General features: G+C 35.8%; 1 protein-coding gene across 1 annotated transcript; it reads left to right on the top strand.

Annotated features, from left to right (window-relative positions):
- The first annotated feature begins 571 nt into the window (after positions 1 to 571).
- LOC130026844 (DEP domain-containing protein 7-like) lies at positions 572 to 13,552 on the top strand. Its single transcript, XM_056117550.1, is given in 4 exon segments — positions 572 to 581; positions 12,255 to 12,273; positions 12,275 to 12,525; positions 12,528 to 13,552. Coding segments are annotated over 4 exon segments (1,218 nt in total). The 3' UTR covers positions 13,466 to 13,552.
- The last annotated feature ends 5,351 nt before the right edge of the window (positions 13,553 to 18,903 follow it).

Consider the following 18,903-nt stretch of genomic DNA (forward strand, 5'->3'; position numbering starts at 1 on the left):
CGCTGAGAAAAGTTACTTCCCTCGAACCAAGACTTCATACATATGGAACATCTTAGAAGCAATGATCAACATACATATTTGAACAGAATTTTAAGCTTAGAGCACAGCGGGCCTTATTTCTCCTCAACAATTAATGAGAGCACAGTATATAGAAAGCAGTGTGAAAAAATCCTGTAGAAATGGAGAACAGAGCGAGGTTTCTTAGTGTGTTGCACTCTAAAAAGCCAAGCAAAAAAAAGAGGGGAAATTATCAACATGAAGGAGTATTATACTAGAAGAACAGTCAGAATTCCCTAGTGTTTCATGGGGATGATTAGTGATATAAAGGTGTAAACTTATGGAGGTAGCAATGTGTATGCATGTACAAAGAACTATGAGGTCAGCTGTGGCTTGCTATAAATGATTCAATATATTAAAAAAAAGAACTTGAGTTCAGAAGAACAAAAAAAACTGTGCTGAGGTACTTTGAGGATAGGGACTATATGCACTCATTTTATTTTTGTTTTTGCAAAGTTTTTTGCATATCACATTGCAGCCACTATGGAGAATAGACTAAAGAGGGAATGAAGCAATGGTAACAGGTAAGAACCTATTTAGACAACTGTGTTAACTGTGTTAAAATGATCAAATTATGTCAGTGCTGTAAGTTAGAAGATCAAATATGCAAAATAGAAAAATATACCTTAGATTGAAATAAACACTGCAACCCATCTTTTGGGAAAAATATGGCAAATTTATCAAAAACAATGTTAAATGTAATTATAGAAATAAAAATTGTGAAGGAGGCTGCAATATTCAACTTTATTATCGATTTAATAAACACTGAATATATCCTTCCATCTTTATTATTAATCTTTATTAAGCAAGTAAAGATATCCAGATGAACTCTCTGAGCACAAACATAATTCTTAACTTTGGTGGGTGAGAATCTGAGAAAGGCGCCCAAGAGAAACTCTGTGACTGAAGGAATCTCTCCTGGTGATTCTCAAACAATCTGGCGAGAGAGTTTAGTACTGGAGATCAATTAATCTGTGTTTCTTGGGACCTGAGTTGTGGTCGGCAATCCAGCTCCAGCCTTTTGAAATTTCTCCTCAGCCCCCAAATCTATTTTACATTTCTCTTCTATAAGAGCAAACTGCTATGCACAGGTTCTTCTCTCTGATGATTATATATCTTTCAACTTAAGTTTAATCAGGACTTTAAGGACAGATCTACTCACAAGATCAAATAGACCAAATTATAGCTATAGTGAAAGTTAGTAATTATTAGCTTTCACACCACTTAGTAATTGCTTGACATGAATTCATTGTACTTAAACTTCTGAGTGGTTAAAAGTCTCATATATTGTGGACGGCACATATGTCTGATTTTTTTTTTTAATTAGTGAAACACGGTGAGGTACAGTTGTAGACTTACAAACTTTTGTGCATGAGTTTGTTATACAATGATAGAGTACCCATCCCTCCACCAGTGCCCATTCTCCACCAACAATGATCCCAGTAGCCCTCCCACCACCGAACCTCATTGCCCACAACCCACCTCGCCTTTGTCGCAGGGCATTCCCTATTGCTCTCTCTTTCATTTAGGGCATTGTGGTTTGCAATAGAGGCATTGAGTGGCCATCATGTTGGGTCAATACTCTACGTTAGCATGCATCTTGCATCCCGAGAGAATCCTCCAAATATCCTTTACTTGGTATTCCCTTCTCTATCTGAGCTGCCTTTCCCCCCAGCATGTGCTGCCAACTTCCAAGCAATGGAGCAGACCTCCTGGTACTTATCACAACTATTCTTGGGTGCTCGACTCCCATTCTGTTATTTTATATTCCCCAGATGAGTGCAGTCTTTCTATGTCTGTCACTCTCTTTCTTTTTCATTTCATTTAGCATGATACTTTCCATGTAAAGCCCCTTGTATGTAAATTCCATGACTTCATCTTTTCTAACAGCTGCATAATATTCCATTGTGTATATGTACCAAAGTTTTTTTAACCAGTCATCTGTTCTCGGGCACTCAGGTTTTTTCCAAATTTTGGCTATTGTGAACAGTGCAACAATGAACATAGAAGTGCAGATGTCATTTTGATTGTACTTTTTTGCCTATCAGGGACATATTCCCAGGAGTGGTATTGCTGGGTCAAATGGGAGCTCAATTTCGAATTTTTTGAGAATTGTCGATACTGTTTTCCAAAAGGGCTGAACCAGTCGGCATTCCCTCTAGCAGTGAAGGAGGGTCCCTTTCTCGTCACATCAGTAACAACATGGGTTGCTTTTGTGCTTTTTGGACGTGGACCATTCTCTGTCAATGAGAGATATCTCATTGTTGCTTTTATCTGCATCTCCCAAATAATAATGTAGAGCATTTTCTCATGTGCCTTTTTGCCATTCAGATTTCTTCTTTGAGAAAGTTTCTGTTCATTCCGTCACCCCATTTTTGATGGGTTTGGATGGGTTTCTTCTTGTGGAGTTCAACCAGTGCTTTGTATATTCTTGATATCAACCCCTTGACAAATGGGTATTGGTTGAATATCCTTTCACATTCTATAGACTGTCTTTGTATTTTGGTCACTGTTTCTTTTGAGGTGCAGAAGCTTCTTAGTTTAAGTTAGTCCCATTTGTCTATCTGTTTTCACTTGCTTGGCCAGTGGCGTATCATCTTTGCAGATACCATTAGTTTCAATGTCGTGGAGGGTTTTGCCAACCTTGTCTTCAATGTACCTTATGGATTCCGGTCTGATGTTGAGACCTTTAATTTATTTTGATCTGACTTTTGCACATGATGTTAAGCAGAGATCTGAGTCTATTTTTTGCATGTTGTTATCCAGTTTTGCTAGCACAATTTGTTAAAGGCTTTCCTTGCTCCACTTTACATTTCTTACTCCTAAATTAAAGATTAGATGATCATATATTTGTTGGGAGATGTCAGTATATTCAATCCTGTTCCATTCATCTGTGATACTGCCTTTGTTCCAGTACCATGCTGTTTTAATTATTACTGCTTTGTAGTAGAGTTTTAGGTTGGGGAGGTTGATTCCTCACATTTTCTTTTTCCCAAGAATTGCTTTAACTATTTGTGGGTGCTTATTTTTTCATATGAATTTCATGACCATTTATTCCATTTCTTTGAAGAATGTCATGGGTATCGTTATAGGGATCACATTGAATTTTACAATGCTTTGGTAAGTATTGCCATTTTGACAATGTTAATTCTCCCAATCCATGAGCAGGGGATATCTTTCCATTTTAACATGTCCTCTTTTATTTCCTGAAGTAGAGTTTTGTAGTTTCCTTTGTACAGGTCTTTTACTTTCTTAGTTATGCTGATTACTAGGTACTTAGTTTTCTGGGGCACAATTGTTAACAGGACTGTTTTTTTTTCATGTTGCTTTCTTCTCTCTCTTAATTTGTGTATAGGAATGCCATGGACTTTTGGGTATTGATTTAATAGCCTGCAACTTTACTATACAATTCTATTGTTCCTAGGAGTTTCTTGGTAGAGGTTTTATGTTTCTCTAATTATAATGTCAGATCATCTGCGAAAAGTGAGAACTTGATTTCTTCCTTTCCTACTTGAATGTCCTTAATATCTTTTTCTTGCCTAACCACTATTGCAAGTACTTCCCATACTGTATTGAACAGCAGTGGAGAGAGTGGCCATCCTTGTCTCCTCCCTGATTTTACAAGAAAGGCTCTTAATTTTTCCCCATTGAGGATAATGCTTGCCATAGGGTTGTGGTAGATTGCTTTAACTATATTAAGGAAAGTCCCTTCTCTACACATTTTGGTGAGGGTGTTTATCAAAAATGGGTGCTGGATCTTGTCAAATGTTTTCTCTGCATCTATTGATATGATCCTATGGTTCTTGTCTTTTCTTTTCTTGATATGATGGATTATGTTGATTAACTTCCGAATGTAAACCATCCTTGCATCACTGGGATGAATCCCAATAGGTCATGCTCTATGATACTTTTGATGAGTTGTTGAATTCTATTTACTAGTATTTTGTTGAGTATCTTTGCATCCGTGTTCATCAGAGATATCGTCTTGTAGTTTTCTTTTCTTGTGGTGTCTTTTTTTCCTTTTGGTATTAAAGAGATAGGAGCTTCATAGAAACTGTTTGGGAGAATTTCTGTTTTTTCAATTTCCTGGAAAAGCTTGAGAAGAACTAGCAATAGGTCCTCTTTAAATGTTTGGAAAAATCCTCTAGTAAATTCATCTGGACCTGCGCTTTTGTTTTTAGGAAGACTTTTGATTACAGTTTCAATTTCCTTGCTATTAATTGGACTATTCAGGTATTCTAGGTCTTCTTGATTCAGCCTTGGGAGATATAGGAATCCAGGAATTTAACCGTTTCTTCTAGGTTCTCTTGTTTTGTGACATACAGACTTCAAAGTAGTCTCTGATGGTCTTTTGAATTTCTTTGGTTTCTGTTGTGATATTCCCCTTCTCATTTCTGATTTGTTTTATTAGGGTTCCCTCTCTCTCTTTCTTTGTGAGTCTTGCTAGTTGTTTATCTATCTTGTTTATTTTGTGAAGAACCTGCTTTTGGTTACATTGACCATTCAGATTGTTTTTTGGGTTTCCATGTCATTGATTTCTGCTCTAAGTTTTATGATCTATTTCCTCCTGCCTGGTTTGGAATCCTTTTGTTGTCTTTTTTCTAAGATTTTGAACTGTGAAGTCAAGTTGTTTATATGGGCCCTTTCTTCCTTCCTGAGAAATGCTTGCAGAGCTATAAATTTTACCCTTAACATTGCTTTAGCTGCATCAAATAGATTCTGGTAGCTCGTGTCTACATTCTCATTTGCTTCCAGGTATCTTTTGATTTCTTCTTTCATTCGTTTCCTGACCCACTCGTTGTTCAGCATTGATTTGTTTAATTTCTAGGTGTTTGATTTGGCTTTCTGCATCTCTACATGATTAACTTCTATCTTCAGTGCATCATGGTCTGAGAAGATAGTTGATACAATGTCTATCTTCCTGATTATGTTGAAGTATGCTTTGTGGCCCAGCACATGGTCTAATTCTGTAAAATGTTCCACGTGCACTGGAAAGAAATGTGTATCCTTTTTCGGGGGGGTATAAAGTCCTGTATACATCTATTAGCCCTACTATTTCTTACATCAGAGCCATTATTTCCTTGCTGAGTTTTTATCTTCTTGATCTATCCAGGTGTCATAAGGCAGTGTTGAAGTCTCCAATTACTATAGTGTTGCTTGCAATGTCCTTCTCATGGTCTTTAAGCAGTTGTTATAGATATTTGGCTGGTCCCTCATTGGGTTCATATATGCTTAGGAGTGTGATTTCTTCCTGATGTACATATCCTTTGATTAATAAAAAAATGGCCTTCACTATCCCTTTTAATCTTTTTCAACCTGAAATTTAAGTTGTCCAATAATACTAAGGCCACTCCACCTTTCTTGAGGGGGTGGTTTGCTTGCAGGGTTGTTTTTCATCCTTTGACTTTAAGTCTGTGTTTGTTCTGATTTTGCAGATGTGTTGCTATAGGTAGCAGTATGTTGGGGTCTGTCTCTGAATCCATTTTGCCACTCTGTGTCTCTTAATTGGTGAATTTAGACCACTGACATTGAAAAAGATTATTGTTATGGGGTTTTGTGTCATCTTTCTGCAAGGTTTTGTTGTGCTCATAGGGGTTTGTCTTGTCTTACAGTAGCCCCTTTAGCCCTTCTTTTAGATTTGGTTTTGAGTCTATGAAGTTCCTGAGCTGTTGTTTATCCACAAAATAGTGTATCATTCTTTTATGTTTGAGTGAGAGTTTAGCTGGATAAAGTATTCTTGGTGAAGCATTCATTTCAGTGAGTTTTTTTCACTATATCCCACCATTGCTTTTGGTCTTGGAGGATTTCCTCTGATAGGACTGCTGTGAATCTAATGGGTGCTCCTTTGTATGTGATTTCCTTCTTTGACCTTGTGGCTTGCAGTATTCTGTCTCTATCTGTGGCATCCTTCATTCTAACTATGATATGTCTTGAAGTGGTTTTGTTAGGGTTTCTTAGCTCACCTAGGGAAGGGCACACCAAAGTGAAAGATGTTTTAAGGATTCTCTTGGGATGCAAGATGCTTACTAATGTAGACTATAGACTATAGATATTGAAAACTAAAACACCGTCAAGGATAGAGTGAGCACTAGGGAATTCCCTGCCACAGAGGCAGGTCAGGTGGAGGGTGTGTGTGGGAGGGCCACTTGGATCATTAGTGGTAGGGAATGGGCACTGGTGGAGTGATGGGCACTCGATCATTGTATAACTGAAACCCAAGCACAAAAGTTTATAAGTCTACAATGTACCTCATGGTGTTTCACTAATTAAAAAAAAGTAAATAAAATTGGGATATATGCATGTATAAAAATATTACATTCACTCTACACAGATATAGATTCTTATAATTAATGTTCATGTTAATATATTTCCTTCCAGACATATATATGAATGTTTAATATACTTAAAATTGTACTATGTCAATTGTTGTCTCCATTTCTTCTTACCAAATTGTGAGATAGCCCCAAAATATACATAATTACTTGAACAAATTATTAATAATTAAAATTAAAATTATGCTACATGAGAATTTTATTTATCATTTTTATAGTTGGCTATTGACATATTTCCATAGACTTTTCCTAAAATAATATAATTGAAAACAATTTGTGAATATGCTCCTTCTCTTTCAATATTTTCTCAGATCTGAATTTTTTTGTAAAATTATTTTCTATAATAGAATACCTATATCAAATTAAATAAACTCATAAAATTGTCTTGCCATATATTTCTCAGGAGCACTTTCAAAAGCCTTTGCTAACATATGTATTAACTAAATTTCTTAATTAATTTTATATACATTTTATTTTCATTTTACTATTAGTCTGTTGATGATATTTTGTGCTTGATGCTTAATTTATTTTATTCTATAGACTTTTAGTTAATATTCTGTTACTATTATCTCATTGGACTTGTGATTTCATTGATAGATTAAAGGAAATTTTACATTAAATCATTATCTTTTTATAGATCATAGTATAATGTAATGGGTTGGAGCGATAGCACAGCGGGTAGGGCATTTGCCTTGCAAGTGGCCAACATGGCCAACCCGAGTTTGATTCCTCCCTCCCTCTTGGAGAACCCGGCAAGCTACCGAGAGTATCTCGCCCGCACGGCAGAGCCTGGCAAGCTATCCATGACATATTCTATATGCCAAACACAGGAACAACAAAGTCTCACAATGGAGACGTTACTAGGCCCGCTCGAGAAAATCAATGAACAACGGGAGGACAGTGCCTCAGACAGTGCCTCAGTATAATGTAATTTTTAATTGCAAAACAAAGATGTCATGTCATGTCATGTCCTCCCATTTTTCATCGATTTGCTTGAGTGGGCACCAGTAATGTTTCACAACAAATTGTGAGACTTGTTGTTACTGGCATATTGAATATGTCACAGGTAGCTTGCCAGGCTTTGCCGTGCCAGTGGGATACTCTCAGTAGCTTGCTGGGCTCTCTGAGAGGGGGCAGAGGAATCGAGCTCTGGTCAGCCATGTGCAAGGCAAATGACCTACCCGCTATGCTATCATTCCAGTCCACAAAACAAAGATAAGCACAATAATTTTTTTCTAAAATCTTGGTTAGAATGTTTAAAAAAAACATTTTATGTATTGAAAATTTTATGGTTTTGACTTTCTAATTAAGTTTAGTAAATTTATCAAAATCACCTTCATCTTTAGTTCTAAGTTTAAAGGGTGAATAAGTAAGTTTAGTTTCATCATAATATTAAATAGAAATCTAAAGAATTGAAATTCCTAGAAATTATTCAAAAAATTAATTACTAATTACTCATGTAGACTATGGACTATAGATATTGCAAACTAAAACACATTAATGTATTTAGATAATCTTGTAATTTACAGGTGTAACATTTCTATTTTTATATCACTGTCATCCTGTTCTTCATGGATTTACTTGAGTGGGCGCCAGTAATGTCTCCATTTGTCCCAGCCCTGAGATTTTAGCAGTCTCTCCTTACTCATCTTTCCTAACGACCATATTGGAGTCTCTTCAGAGTCAGAGAAATGAGACCCATTATTGTTACTGTTTTTGGCATATTTAATATGCCACGGGTAGCTTGTCAGGTTCTGCCGTGTGGGTGGAACACTCTCAGTATCTTGCTGAACTCTCTGAGAGGCCTGAGTGATGTCCCACGGAATCCAGGTAATGCAGAACTTTGTGACCTTGAACTCTGGGCTCAACAGGAGACTGAAGCAGAGATCCTTTGCCTACTTCCCCCAGTCTCCAGTGACCCAGAGTTCACACCCATAAACCACCTCCTACCAGCTCCAGATAATCTCACAATCCACCCTCCAGAACTCAAGGCTGCTTCTCCCAGAAGGAGGCATAAAATGAGGACCCCATAACGTTTCTATTTATAAATAGAATTCACACTATTCCATTCTGCTTTCTATCGATAATTTACAAAGTACTCCTACTTTTTCTGCAGTTGAATATAGGGACTCTGAATCCAGATACAAGATGCAAAGAGTTGCATTTATCAGTAATCCACAGCTAGGAAGGATGGTCAGAAATAAAACCAAGCATTTAGGTCCAGAAAATTTATTGTTCCCACATCTGACTTGGAGGAACAGAAAACAGGAAGTAGACAAGCAACATGTACTTCGAGTACAGTCAAGAAGAAAGACTTTTACTGCAGACCTTAGTCAAGATTATCCACTTTTTTTGTTGTTCAAGTCTCTACCTCTACCTTATCCTATCCCCTCCAGATCCTACCCTCACCATTTCTGAACCACTCATATATCTCCAAATCTTGAATTTCAGTAGAACCAAATTGCAATAAGCTATTGTCCTTTAGGATGATTTCTTTCAGAAGGGAGCACTCATAACTCTAATTTTATATTTGTCATCATGTATTTACTACTTGGTACAACATTTTCATTTTCTATTATTCTTTTCATAATAGAATTATTATTATTATTATAAACCTCCGCTTTGCTGATGACATCGTTCTAATAACACCAAACATCAGCCAAGTGGCACAAATGCTTGCGGACTTTGACCGTGAGTGTGGAAAGGTTGGACTACAGCTGAATCTTATGAAGACAATGTTTATGAGAAACAGCCTTGTTCCTGACGCTCCATTCGCTCTCAACGGAACCACCATCTCCGAATGCAACAGTTATATATACTTAGGTCGAGAAATCAACATGATGAATGACCTGGCACCTGAGTTACGCAGGAGGAAGAGAGCGGCTTGGAATGCCTTCAAGAGCATTGAAGAAATAACTAAAAGGACAAAGAACCTCCAACTACGAGCACATCTCTTTGATTCCACTATTCTTCCTGCATTAACATATGCCTCAGAGACCTGGACCCTACGAAAACAGGATGAGAACACTATTCGGGTCTCTCAAAGAGGAATCGAAAGAACTATGCTTGAAATATCACGATTCACTCAAATGAGAGATAGAATCCGGAGTTCTGATCTTCGTCAACGCTCAAGAATCAGAGACGCTGTCTCATTTGCCAAGACATCAAAAATCAGATGGGCTGGACATGTAATGAGGTTTACAGACAACCGCTGGACTAGAGCCATTACTGATTGGATTCCACGAGACATCAAAAGATCACGTGGACGCCCACCTATAAGATGGTCAGACTTCTTCGTCAAGACCCTAAATGATCGGTTTGAGGCTCTACATGTTCCTAAAACGAACAGATACCATTGGGCTACGCTAGCACGCAACCGGGATGAATGGAGACATTACTGGCACCCGCTCGAATAAATCGATGAATAACGAGGATTAAGTGATTAAGTGATAAGTGATTATTCTTTTCATAGGGATTTTCCCTATACTGATGGCTTTGGGGCTTTCATTCCTCTGAATTACGTTTGATTTCTGAAATTGAACAAAAAGAAGAGAATTAGGGGCTGGAGGAATAATATGAATGAAGGAGATGAGAAATTACAGTAGGTAGTGTTGAGACTATAGTTATCGATGACTTATATAAAGCTTGTCGATTTGCTCCAAGATAGCTCATTATATAGTTGGTAATTTGCTGCTGACCTTGTCAATATATCATGGAAATGGTTTGAATATCCTCCCATCATGACATCTGGTTTGTCAAGAGTTAATGATTCAAAAGAGTTTAGAGTAAAAAACTATGTCTTAGAGCCTACTCTCAGAAATTTCACTGCCATTTACTGGAATATACCTGATTACTATTGAAAGATAAACACACATAGAGAAGGATATCATGAAGTAATGATAAATGAATGCCAGCTTATATCTGGCTACCATGTGAGTCTTTTGCAAAATATTACAATTTTTATGACTGAATTCAAAACTTCTTACATATGCTTTTATCCCATGGTCCCAACTGTTATGTTTGTGTTTATTTTGTTCGTCCATATAAAAAAATATTCCTGAGTCAATGATTCTGTTTATGAGGAAGTATTAGTTAATTTTTTTAGTAAGTTGGCCAAAATGTTGTAGCCAGTATAAAACTAAAGAAACATCAAATCTAATACTTCTTCTAATACTCAAAATATTGCTGGTAGTAAATATTACATGAGTTTAGAGTAATAACCTTGAAATCTTTTATCAACTGGATTAACACATAGACAATTCAGGCCAAAACAAGTGGTATAAATTAAGAATTAAGTCTTATATAACTATTTTCTCACTCTACTACCAGGATATTTCTAAAATATTATTGTAAAAGTTATGGTAATAGAGCCAGTGGGAAATTTCGAATTACATTTGGATGACAACATTACATTTTATTAAAAGGGATATGCATCCCCTTTGTCTTATGTTCATAGTCTTGCATTAAAATTAGTTTATTTATAATTGAGTTGAATCCCAAAATTTATGTTTTCTAATAGAAAAGACACATATGCAAGATTTATTTGAAGGAACAAAAAGCTTGAGAAAGTTCAGTTTTCTACAATTAGATTCTTGGGAATTTTTGTGCTATATTTAAAGGTACCTGAGGAAATGAAGTGATCCTGAGTTATTCCCATCCTTTTCACAAATCAAACTATTTGACTCTCATTGCAGAAATTCATAGTAATTTATCGCTTTTAGTAATTTACTTTTTAATGAAAGAAAGAACAGTATTCCATTATTGCAAACAATATCAAAGAGCCATAAATTACATATTTTTTTCTGTTTTTTAAAGTAAAATATTATGTGCTGCACCCGTGTTATTGTTAGGTTATTTGAGGATCTTATAAGAAGAAAAAAATTCCTCCTTCAACTTTTCATTGAAAGTATATGTTGCTTTTCTGTCAGTGTGTTAAGTTGAAAATATTGTTTACTATTATATTTATTTCTAATATTTTTAATCTGTATCTTTAACAAATCTTGTAACAATTCTATTTTCTGAAACTTTCTAAGCAATGGAGTTATTTTTCAAATTTAATAAGCACAATTAGGAGGGAGAAATCCGTCAACCAAAGCTCTACCAAGGACATCAGGTCCTTAAGGTATATGAGGTATTTAAAGCTACGAACTTGCTATAACAGCTGACAGCTTGGAGTGTGTTTTATAGATACCTGGGGTAAATGGTGGGTTTTAATAAAAAACAACTCAGAATTCTGTAGATGTACTAGTTCTTTAGTGTGAGGGTCAAAGTGTAAGTACACTCTTTCTTTCAGGATATCTAAGGATGAGAGGGTGAATTAGACACAATTGTACATTGCATTTTGCAACGTTTAGATATGACATTAAAACACAGTCTTTTTAATAATGCTTGGCATGCTCTCATGAAACTCCCTCACTAAGGTAGAAACAAAATAGACAGGCTAATCTCTTATCTCCTGTCAGAGGTGCTGTTTCAGTTCAATATTAACCCTCTTTGAATACTTTTGGTGTTAGTTGAGCATGTATTACTCTATCATCACAAGGATTGTGGGGGAGTCTACCTTTAGGTAAAGGAAAAAGCAAAGGCAGACTCAGAGAAGCTCTCCAAAATTTTCTTTCTTTTTTTCTTCAGAAGACTAATTTTTGGTCTTCCCCCACAGAAGGTAATTGTTTTAATATTAGACAATGGAAATAGTAAGACATATTTTTCACTTAGAGACTGGCTCCATCTTTCCATCTATATTTTCTTCTGTTAACTTTTTTTATTCTCTTTTTGCTCTCTTCACTCTCCCCCCCTTACACACACACACACACACACACACATACACACACACACTACACACAGACAATCATACACACACAAAAGTATTTGAAGCAGTTCCAACCAGTCTTCAGAAAAGATAAGAAACCCACCTTTGAAGATAGTAGTTGCAGCCTTTATAGATTCACGACGATACCCCACCAAGACAGCCAATTAGGCAAAGAAAACAAGTTGTATTCACCTTCTTGGTATGCAGATACATTATGTGAGTCATCTGATATCAAATCGGCAAGTTTAGAGGACCTGTGGGAAAATCTGAGTTTAAAGCCAGCTAACTCTCCTCGCATAAATATCTCCGCAACCTTGTCTCCACAAGTTATAATGAAGTATGGCAAGAAGAAACAATTGGGCGTTTACTTCAACTTATAGATCTTCCACTTCTTGACTCCTTACTCAAACAGCAAGTGCTTGTACCCAAAATTCCTCTACCTAAGAGGCAGCCTGACTTGGTCAACAGTAATTATTTGGATCGAGGGATTCTCAAGGCTTACGGTGACTCTCAGGAAGATGAGTGGCTCTCTGCAGCAATTGACTGCTTGGAATACCTTCCAGACCAGGTGGTGGTGGACATAAGCAGAAATTTTCCTGAGCAACCAGATAGAATAGACCTAGTGAAAGAACTTCTGTTTGATGCCATTGGCAAATATTACAGCAGCAGAGAACCTCTGTTAAATCACTTATCTGATGTGCATAATGGAATTGCAGAACTCTTAGTGAATGGGAAGACTGAAATAGCATTAGAAGCTACTCAGCTCTTTCTGAAGCTTTTGGATTCCCAAAATAGAGAAGAATTTAGAAGACTACTATATTTCATGGCTGTTGCAGCACATCCTTCAGAATTTAAACTGCAGAAAGAAAGTGACAACCGAATGGCTGTGAAAAGAATATTCTCAAAAGCGATTGTGGACAATAAAAATTTATCCAAAGGCAAAACTGATCTGCTGTTACTCTTTTTAATGGATCATCAAAAGGATGTCTTTAAGATTCCTGGGACTCTACATAAAATTGTCAGTGTTAAGCTGATGGCCATTCAGAGGGGAAAAGAGCCAAATAGAGACACAGGATATATTTATTGCCAGAGAATTGATCAAGGTGACTATTCTGACCATACACAGAAGACAACCAAAGATGAACTGTTGAATTTACTAAAAACTATTGATGAGGATTCAAAACTGTCTGCCAAAGAGAAGAAAAAAATGCTGAGGCAGTTCTATAAGTGTCACCCAGATATCTTTATTGAATACTTTGGAGACTGATTACTAATGTCTGTATATGATTTGTATATTTTAAAAATTATGTGTTCTAAAGATCCAATCATATTTGTAAGTTTGGAAGTTCTTCTAAATGTGAAACTTTGCAATAAAACATTTTTTTTACTCATTTACTCAGTTATTTTTGGTGACTTTTTGGTTTTTCTTTTTCCCATTTACTCAGTTATTTTTGGTGACTTTTTGTTTTTTCTTTTTTAAGATCTTTATAGAAACAAATATGTGATAATGGAGAAAAGAGAAAGCAGAATTAAGCCTATTGATGATATTTTCAAGTCATTCTATTTAAGCTTCTCATATTTACTCTAAGGCAAGAATGAGCAATTCTCTCATTTTTAAAGTCACAGAGAGAGAGAAAAGGAGAGAGAAAAAAATGGAGAGACTAAGGGAGAGAGAGAGAAGAAAAGCACCTGCTAAAGAAGGAAATAGGGTGGGGGTGCGCGGGGTGATGGGAGGGAACCAGGGTATACATGTGCTAGGAAATATTCATTGATGTTGGAATACTCTATGACTGAAATACAATCATGAACAGCTTTTTAATGCTCTAAAAAATAAAAATTTAAAATTTAAAAAATAAACTCACTCTGAATAGAGTGTATTGTAGCTGAAGCTCAGATTATCTACTCTCATATAGAGAAAGATGAAAAACTGTGAGGTAAATCCGAGGAATGGCATGACTGTTCTTTCCTGCTATATTCAAGTTGAGAGGGTGGGGAGAGGTATTTGCAAGGTTTTTTTAGATGAGTACATTCAAATTTATGTTTTAGAAAAATATTTATTTTCAACAGAGATTATATATGTGCATATTTATATATTAAGTATGCGCTAAAATTATCTACATATATATAACCATAACACAGTAACAACAAAGTCTCCAATGGAGACGTTACTGGGCCCGCTCGAGCAAATCGACGATCAACGGGAGGGCCTTTACCTTTACCTTTTATATAAAGTACATCCTAAAATTATTCTTGGAAAAATATGACTACTCCATGTTTTGGTAAATCTGTAGCAACAGATTTGAAACTAGAATTTAGCAAATAAATTTCATCCTATCATTGTTCTATAGTGTGTTCAAATATAGGCAAAGGATAAGTGCCTATCATCACTTATTTTATGTCATTTACTTCTATCTATACCTGACTCCTAGCAATGCTGCCATGGCCTTTGATTCTTATTTTGTTTTTTTCATTTGTTTGTTTTGGGGTAATACTTCATTGTCCTCAGGGATTAGTACTGGCTCTGTGCTCAAGGATCATTTCTAGGGCAGCTCAGGAGACCATATATACCTGGAATTGAATTCCACTTGGTCACATGTAAGGCAAGTGCCTTATACATTGATATCTCTGTGGTCCCTCTTTGATTCTTTCTGTAGCCCATCCACTTGAGGAAGAAGAAAGTGGTACCTCTATTCTCTTACTTTGTCTTCCTCTCACGAAACATGCAATTTAGTCAACATTTCGCACATTTTAATCTTACAGGAATAGTCAGCTCACTGTTTATTCAAAGATATGTTTGTCATTAATATATTTGAGACATAATGTTAAGGACAAAAACCATGTTTTTAATACTTTTATCATTACTATATATTGATAAGCAGTAGGGTATTTGCCTTGCACACGGCCGACCCGGCCGACACAGCCGACCCGGGTTTGATTCCTCTGCCCCTCTCGGAGAGCCTGGCAAGCTACCGAAAGTATCTTGCCTTTGCATGGCAAATCCTGGCAAGCTACCCATGACGTATTTGGTATGCCAAACACAGTAACAACAAGTCTCACAATGGAGATGTTACTGGACCTGCTCGAGCAAATTGATGAACAACAAGAGGACAGTGCTACAGTGCTACAAAATATATTGTGTATATATATGTATATATATATATATACATATATTACGTTGAGTCTAAGTATATATATACATATATACACACATTTTACGAGATTAAGAATTGAAATAGTTCATTCTATACATTCAACCCTAAATATAAAAAGGTAGATGATGTGGAATCATCAATATCAATCTTCCGATAAAGAACAACAACAATAACAACAAATAGCTGCCCTTGGTCTAGGATTTTTATATGTAACTCAAGTTCGTTGGTAAAGTATCAACCGGCAAAACTGAACCGAAAATGCATCCTAAAGAGCTTGCCTGATGACTGAGGCACACTCTGCTTATATATTTTCTGAAATCTATCAATTTTTTATTTTATCTTGGAAAAAGATTAAAGAGTAGAATTATATTAGAACTGGTGGAGGCATGATCCATGCCCCCTTGATTATATTGAAACATTAAAATGTCATCAGCATGTTAATTTTGTCATCTCAACTGCATGAGATTTATTCAGCACTTCTATCTATTACATTACTCCGAAAACACAATTTATTCTGATTGTGGAAATGTCATAGGCAGCAACTAAAAACATCTGGAATTCTTAGTTTAGAAAGAATGCCTGTTTTCAATAATGCCATCTCTAAATTAATTTTATCGATGAAGAAGGCAGAAATCAAACATTTTGAATTATTCAAATTGATATTTTCATTTGGCTCACCAATTTAACCTGGGGTTAAACATGTTTAGAAAGAAAATATGTGAATAAAAAGTGTTAGTTTTAATGATTGCATTAATAAAATGGTCTCCAATGAAAGTCTAATTTCTGGAAAATAAGGTGGCCTGTCTTTTTTGTTTGTTTTTCTTCCTCATTATTTCAAGAAAAGCTTGACTAAGTCTATGACATGATTAGAAGTTAGAAGCAAGGAAGAGAGATATATAATTAATCCCAAGTAGACAAAAAGAATAGTTAGAATGGCACAAAGATATAATAACTTTTGCTTTTGTGTTTTACTTTTTTCTTTATAAAATAATAAATAGGATATGTTTCTTTGCTGTTTCTGAGGTGAAGAATATCCCTGTGTATAAGTTTGTGGAGGAAGAAAAAAGAAAATGTTAGCTGATGACAATTTAGAGATTGTTTTTATATATACATATTTATAATTTAATATTTAAGTTGTATAAGCCAAAAGCTATAAAAACTGAAATAGTATTGGGTACAAAAATTTGACCTGACCTAATTTGAGACTATGTCTTTTTGCTCATTTGTCAGGATATTTATAATTTTACATTATGATCATTAATGTGGTCAATAACAAAATGCTATTCCAGACATAATGTTTTATAATTATTTTCTAATCTTTTCAAGTGTTTCTTTGTTTCAAAGCACCTTTGATGAGAAATATTTCAGAGATGGGATTATGAATATGTAGTAAATTCTGGCAATGCCTTTTACTCTACTCCATCAGACAAATCTGCTTTCCTCTTGGCTATACCTGACTTAAGAACCTACCTGGTTGTAAGGTATTATATGCAGTGCTGAGTTAGGTATTACTTAAATCTCAGCTCAGGCTAAACATGTAGTACAAAATAATTTTTACACACCACATGAAAAATAAAATTTTTGTTTAATAGATATATGTAATTTTCACATCTTTTATTTTAACATACTTTTAGGTTTAAAATAGTTTTATATTTTCATAAAATTTGTGGATAAAGAAGAGGAGACTTCTATATGCTATTCTCTATTTCCAGAATGTTTTTCTCTTATGTTAAATTTAGAAAGCTATAGGATATAGGAAAGTGAGCAAATAACTGCTGTTTGCCTGATTAACTTGGTCTTTATTAGTGTTTCTTTTAGTGAGCTATATACACTAATTATATCTATAATCTTTAAGTTCGTCATAAGTCTGTGAAATGCTTATCACTTTTGCCACAGTTTAAAGAGAAAAAAAATGAGCCACAGAGTTCTGGAGTTAAGTGGCTGCCTTTCATGTAGCCATCCCTAGTTTGACTTTTGAACCACATCTGGTACCCTGAGCATTGCCAACTGTGACAGCAAAAACTAAGAGGAAAAAAAAACAAAAACTCAGTGAAAAGAAAAGGCTTATCAAAGTCAGCAGCTCATGAAAACACTAGAACTAGATGTCTGACTTGAATCTGAGAAGTTTCAAAACAGAGGTAAACACTTGTTTTGTCATTTCTGAGGTAAAGGAGCAAGGCTTTTCACTACCTTTTCTGTTTATGAAAAGACACTCATTGTATTGACATGCATTCATTGTCTGCTAAGTGGAAAGTAAGGTAGAGCTTTAGAGTCTGCTTTCTAGGTTTTCTCACCTTTTTTTGTGTGTGTGGAGAAAGAAGCTGTAAAATACCCTTAGAAAACCACTAAAGAAACTAAAAGGAAAAAAATGCTTGGGAGACTGTTACAGTACTTTGTTTTGGTTTGTTTTCTAAAGCCCAGTAGCTTTGTTTACACCACTCAAAGACAATGGTGAAAATAGAAATGTGAAAAATCTATGCTTTAAACAGTGAAGAGTGGAACTGACCTAAGTCACTCTTCAGAATTTCTTCCTCTGACTTTAATCTTGTGTGCTCCCAAATCAGGTTTCACTCTGGTTTGATGCATGCCTAGAAGATAAAAACTGTGTTCAAATTCTGCAACCATGTGTCAATAAACATAAATTTATACTTGATCTAAAAGCTAATACTTGAACTAATACAGCAGGTAGAGGGCATGCCTGTTGGATAACATCGGGTTGTCCTTGTTCCTCCAACAGTGAGCTTCAGTTTGTTGAGTTACTCCAACAACAGTGCTCCTGAGACACACCTAATTCTATCAAGCACTAATAATCCTATATTGCTTTTCTCTTTCCTTCATGTCATTTGCATGGCTTATTTAGAAATGTCCCTTTTGTATAGACACAGGAAGACAGTTGATGCTATGCTTTTGTAGTATGGGAGTTAATTGACTCCAAATAATATTTGCTTCTGAGAATCCATCATATTTACCTGATGGATTCATATTTAAACCTCAGTTGCCTTACTTCCTAAGAGTCCCAAAAGGAGGATCCGACGAAGGGACTGGATGGACCCAGGATGGACCCAGGGCAAGCGGTGAACTACCCTGGCATTGAAAGGAGACAAGCTAAGCACCATAAGTATAATAAGTTAAGAGCATGGTCATGGAACAAACTCTGTCATGACCCAAAAAGAAGTAACTGAAAAGGACCCTGCTGGGGTAAGGAAAGACTAACCTGGCCTGATGACTGTTATCTGGGATGTATAGCGAAATGTCCTCAGAAAGAGCCACCCTTTAAGCTTAATATATCTCTTACTGTGTTCATACAAAATGACAAGAAATATTATAGGAAGTAAATTTACAATGATTGTTTAAGTGTATTACTAGCTGAGAAAAAAAGAAAGCAATACATCCTAGATGGAATATTGCCCTTGAGAGGATCTCCTTGTAATCTAGAGTTTTGAAACCTCAGATGAGATTGTGTCCTTGAGTTAATCCCCTAGAACTCCCCCTGAAGGAGTGGTTTTACCTCTGTTGTTAGGACAATGTTCAATCCCACCTATGTGTAACCCCA

Source organism: Sorex fumeus, unplaced genomic scaffold, assembly GCF_029834395.1.
Source record: "Sorex fumeus unplaced genomic scaffold, SorFum_2.1 ptg000035l, whole genome shotgun sequence".
NCBI lineage: Eukaryota > Metazoa > Chordata > Mammalia > Eulipotyphla > Soricidae > Sorex > Sorex fumeus.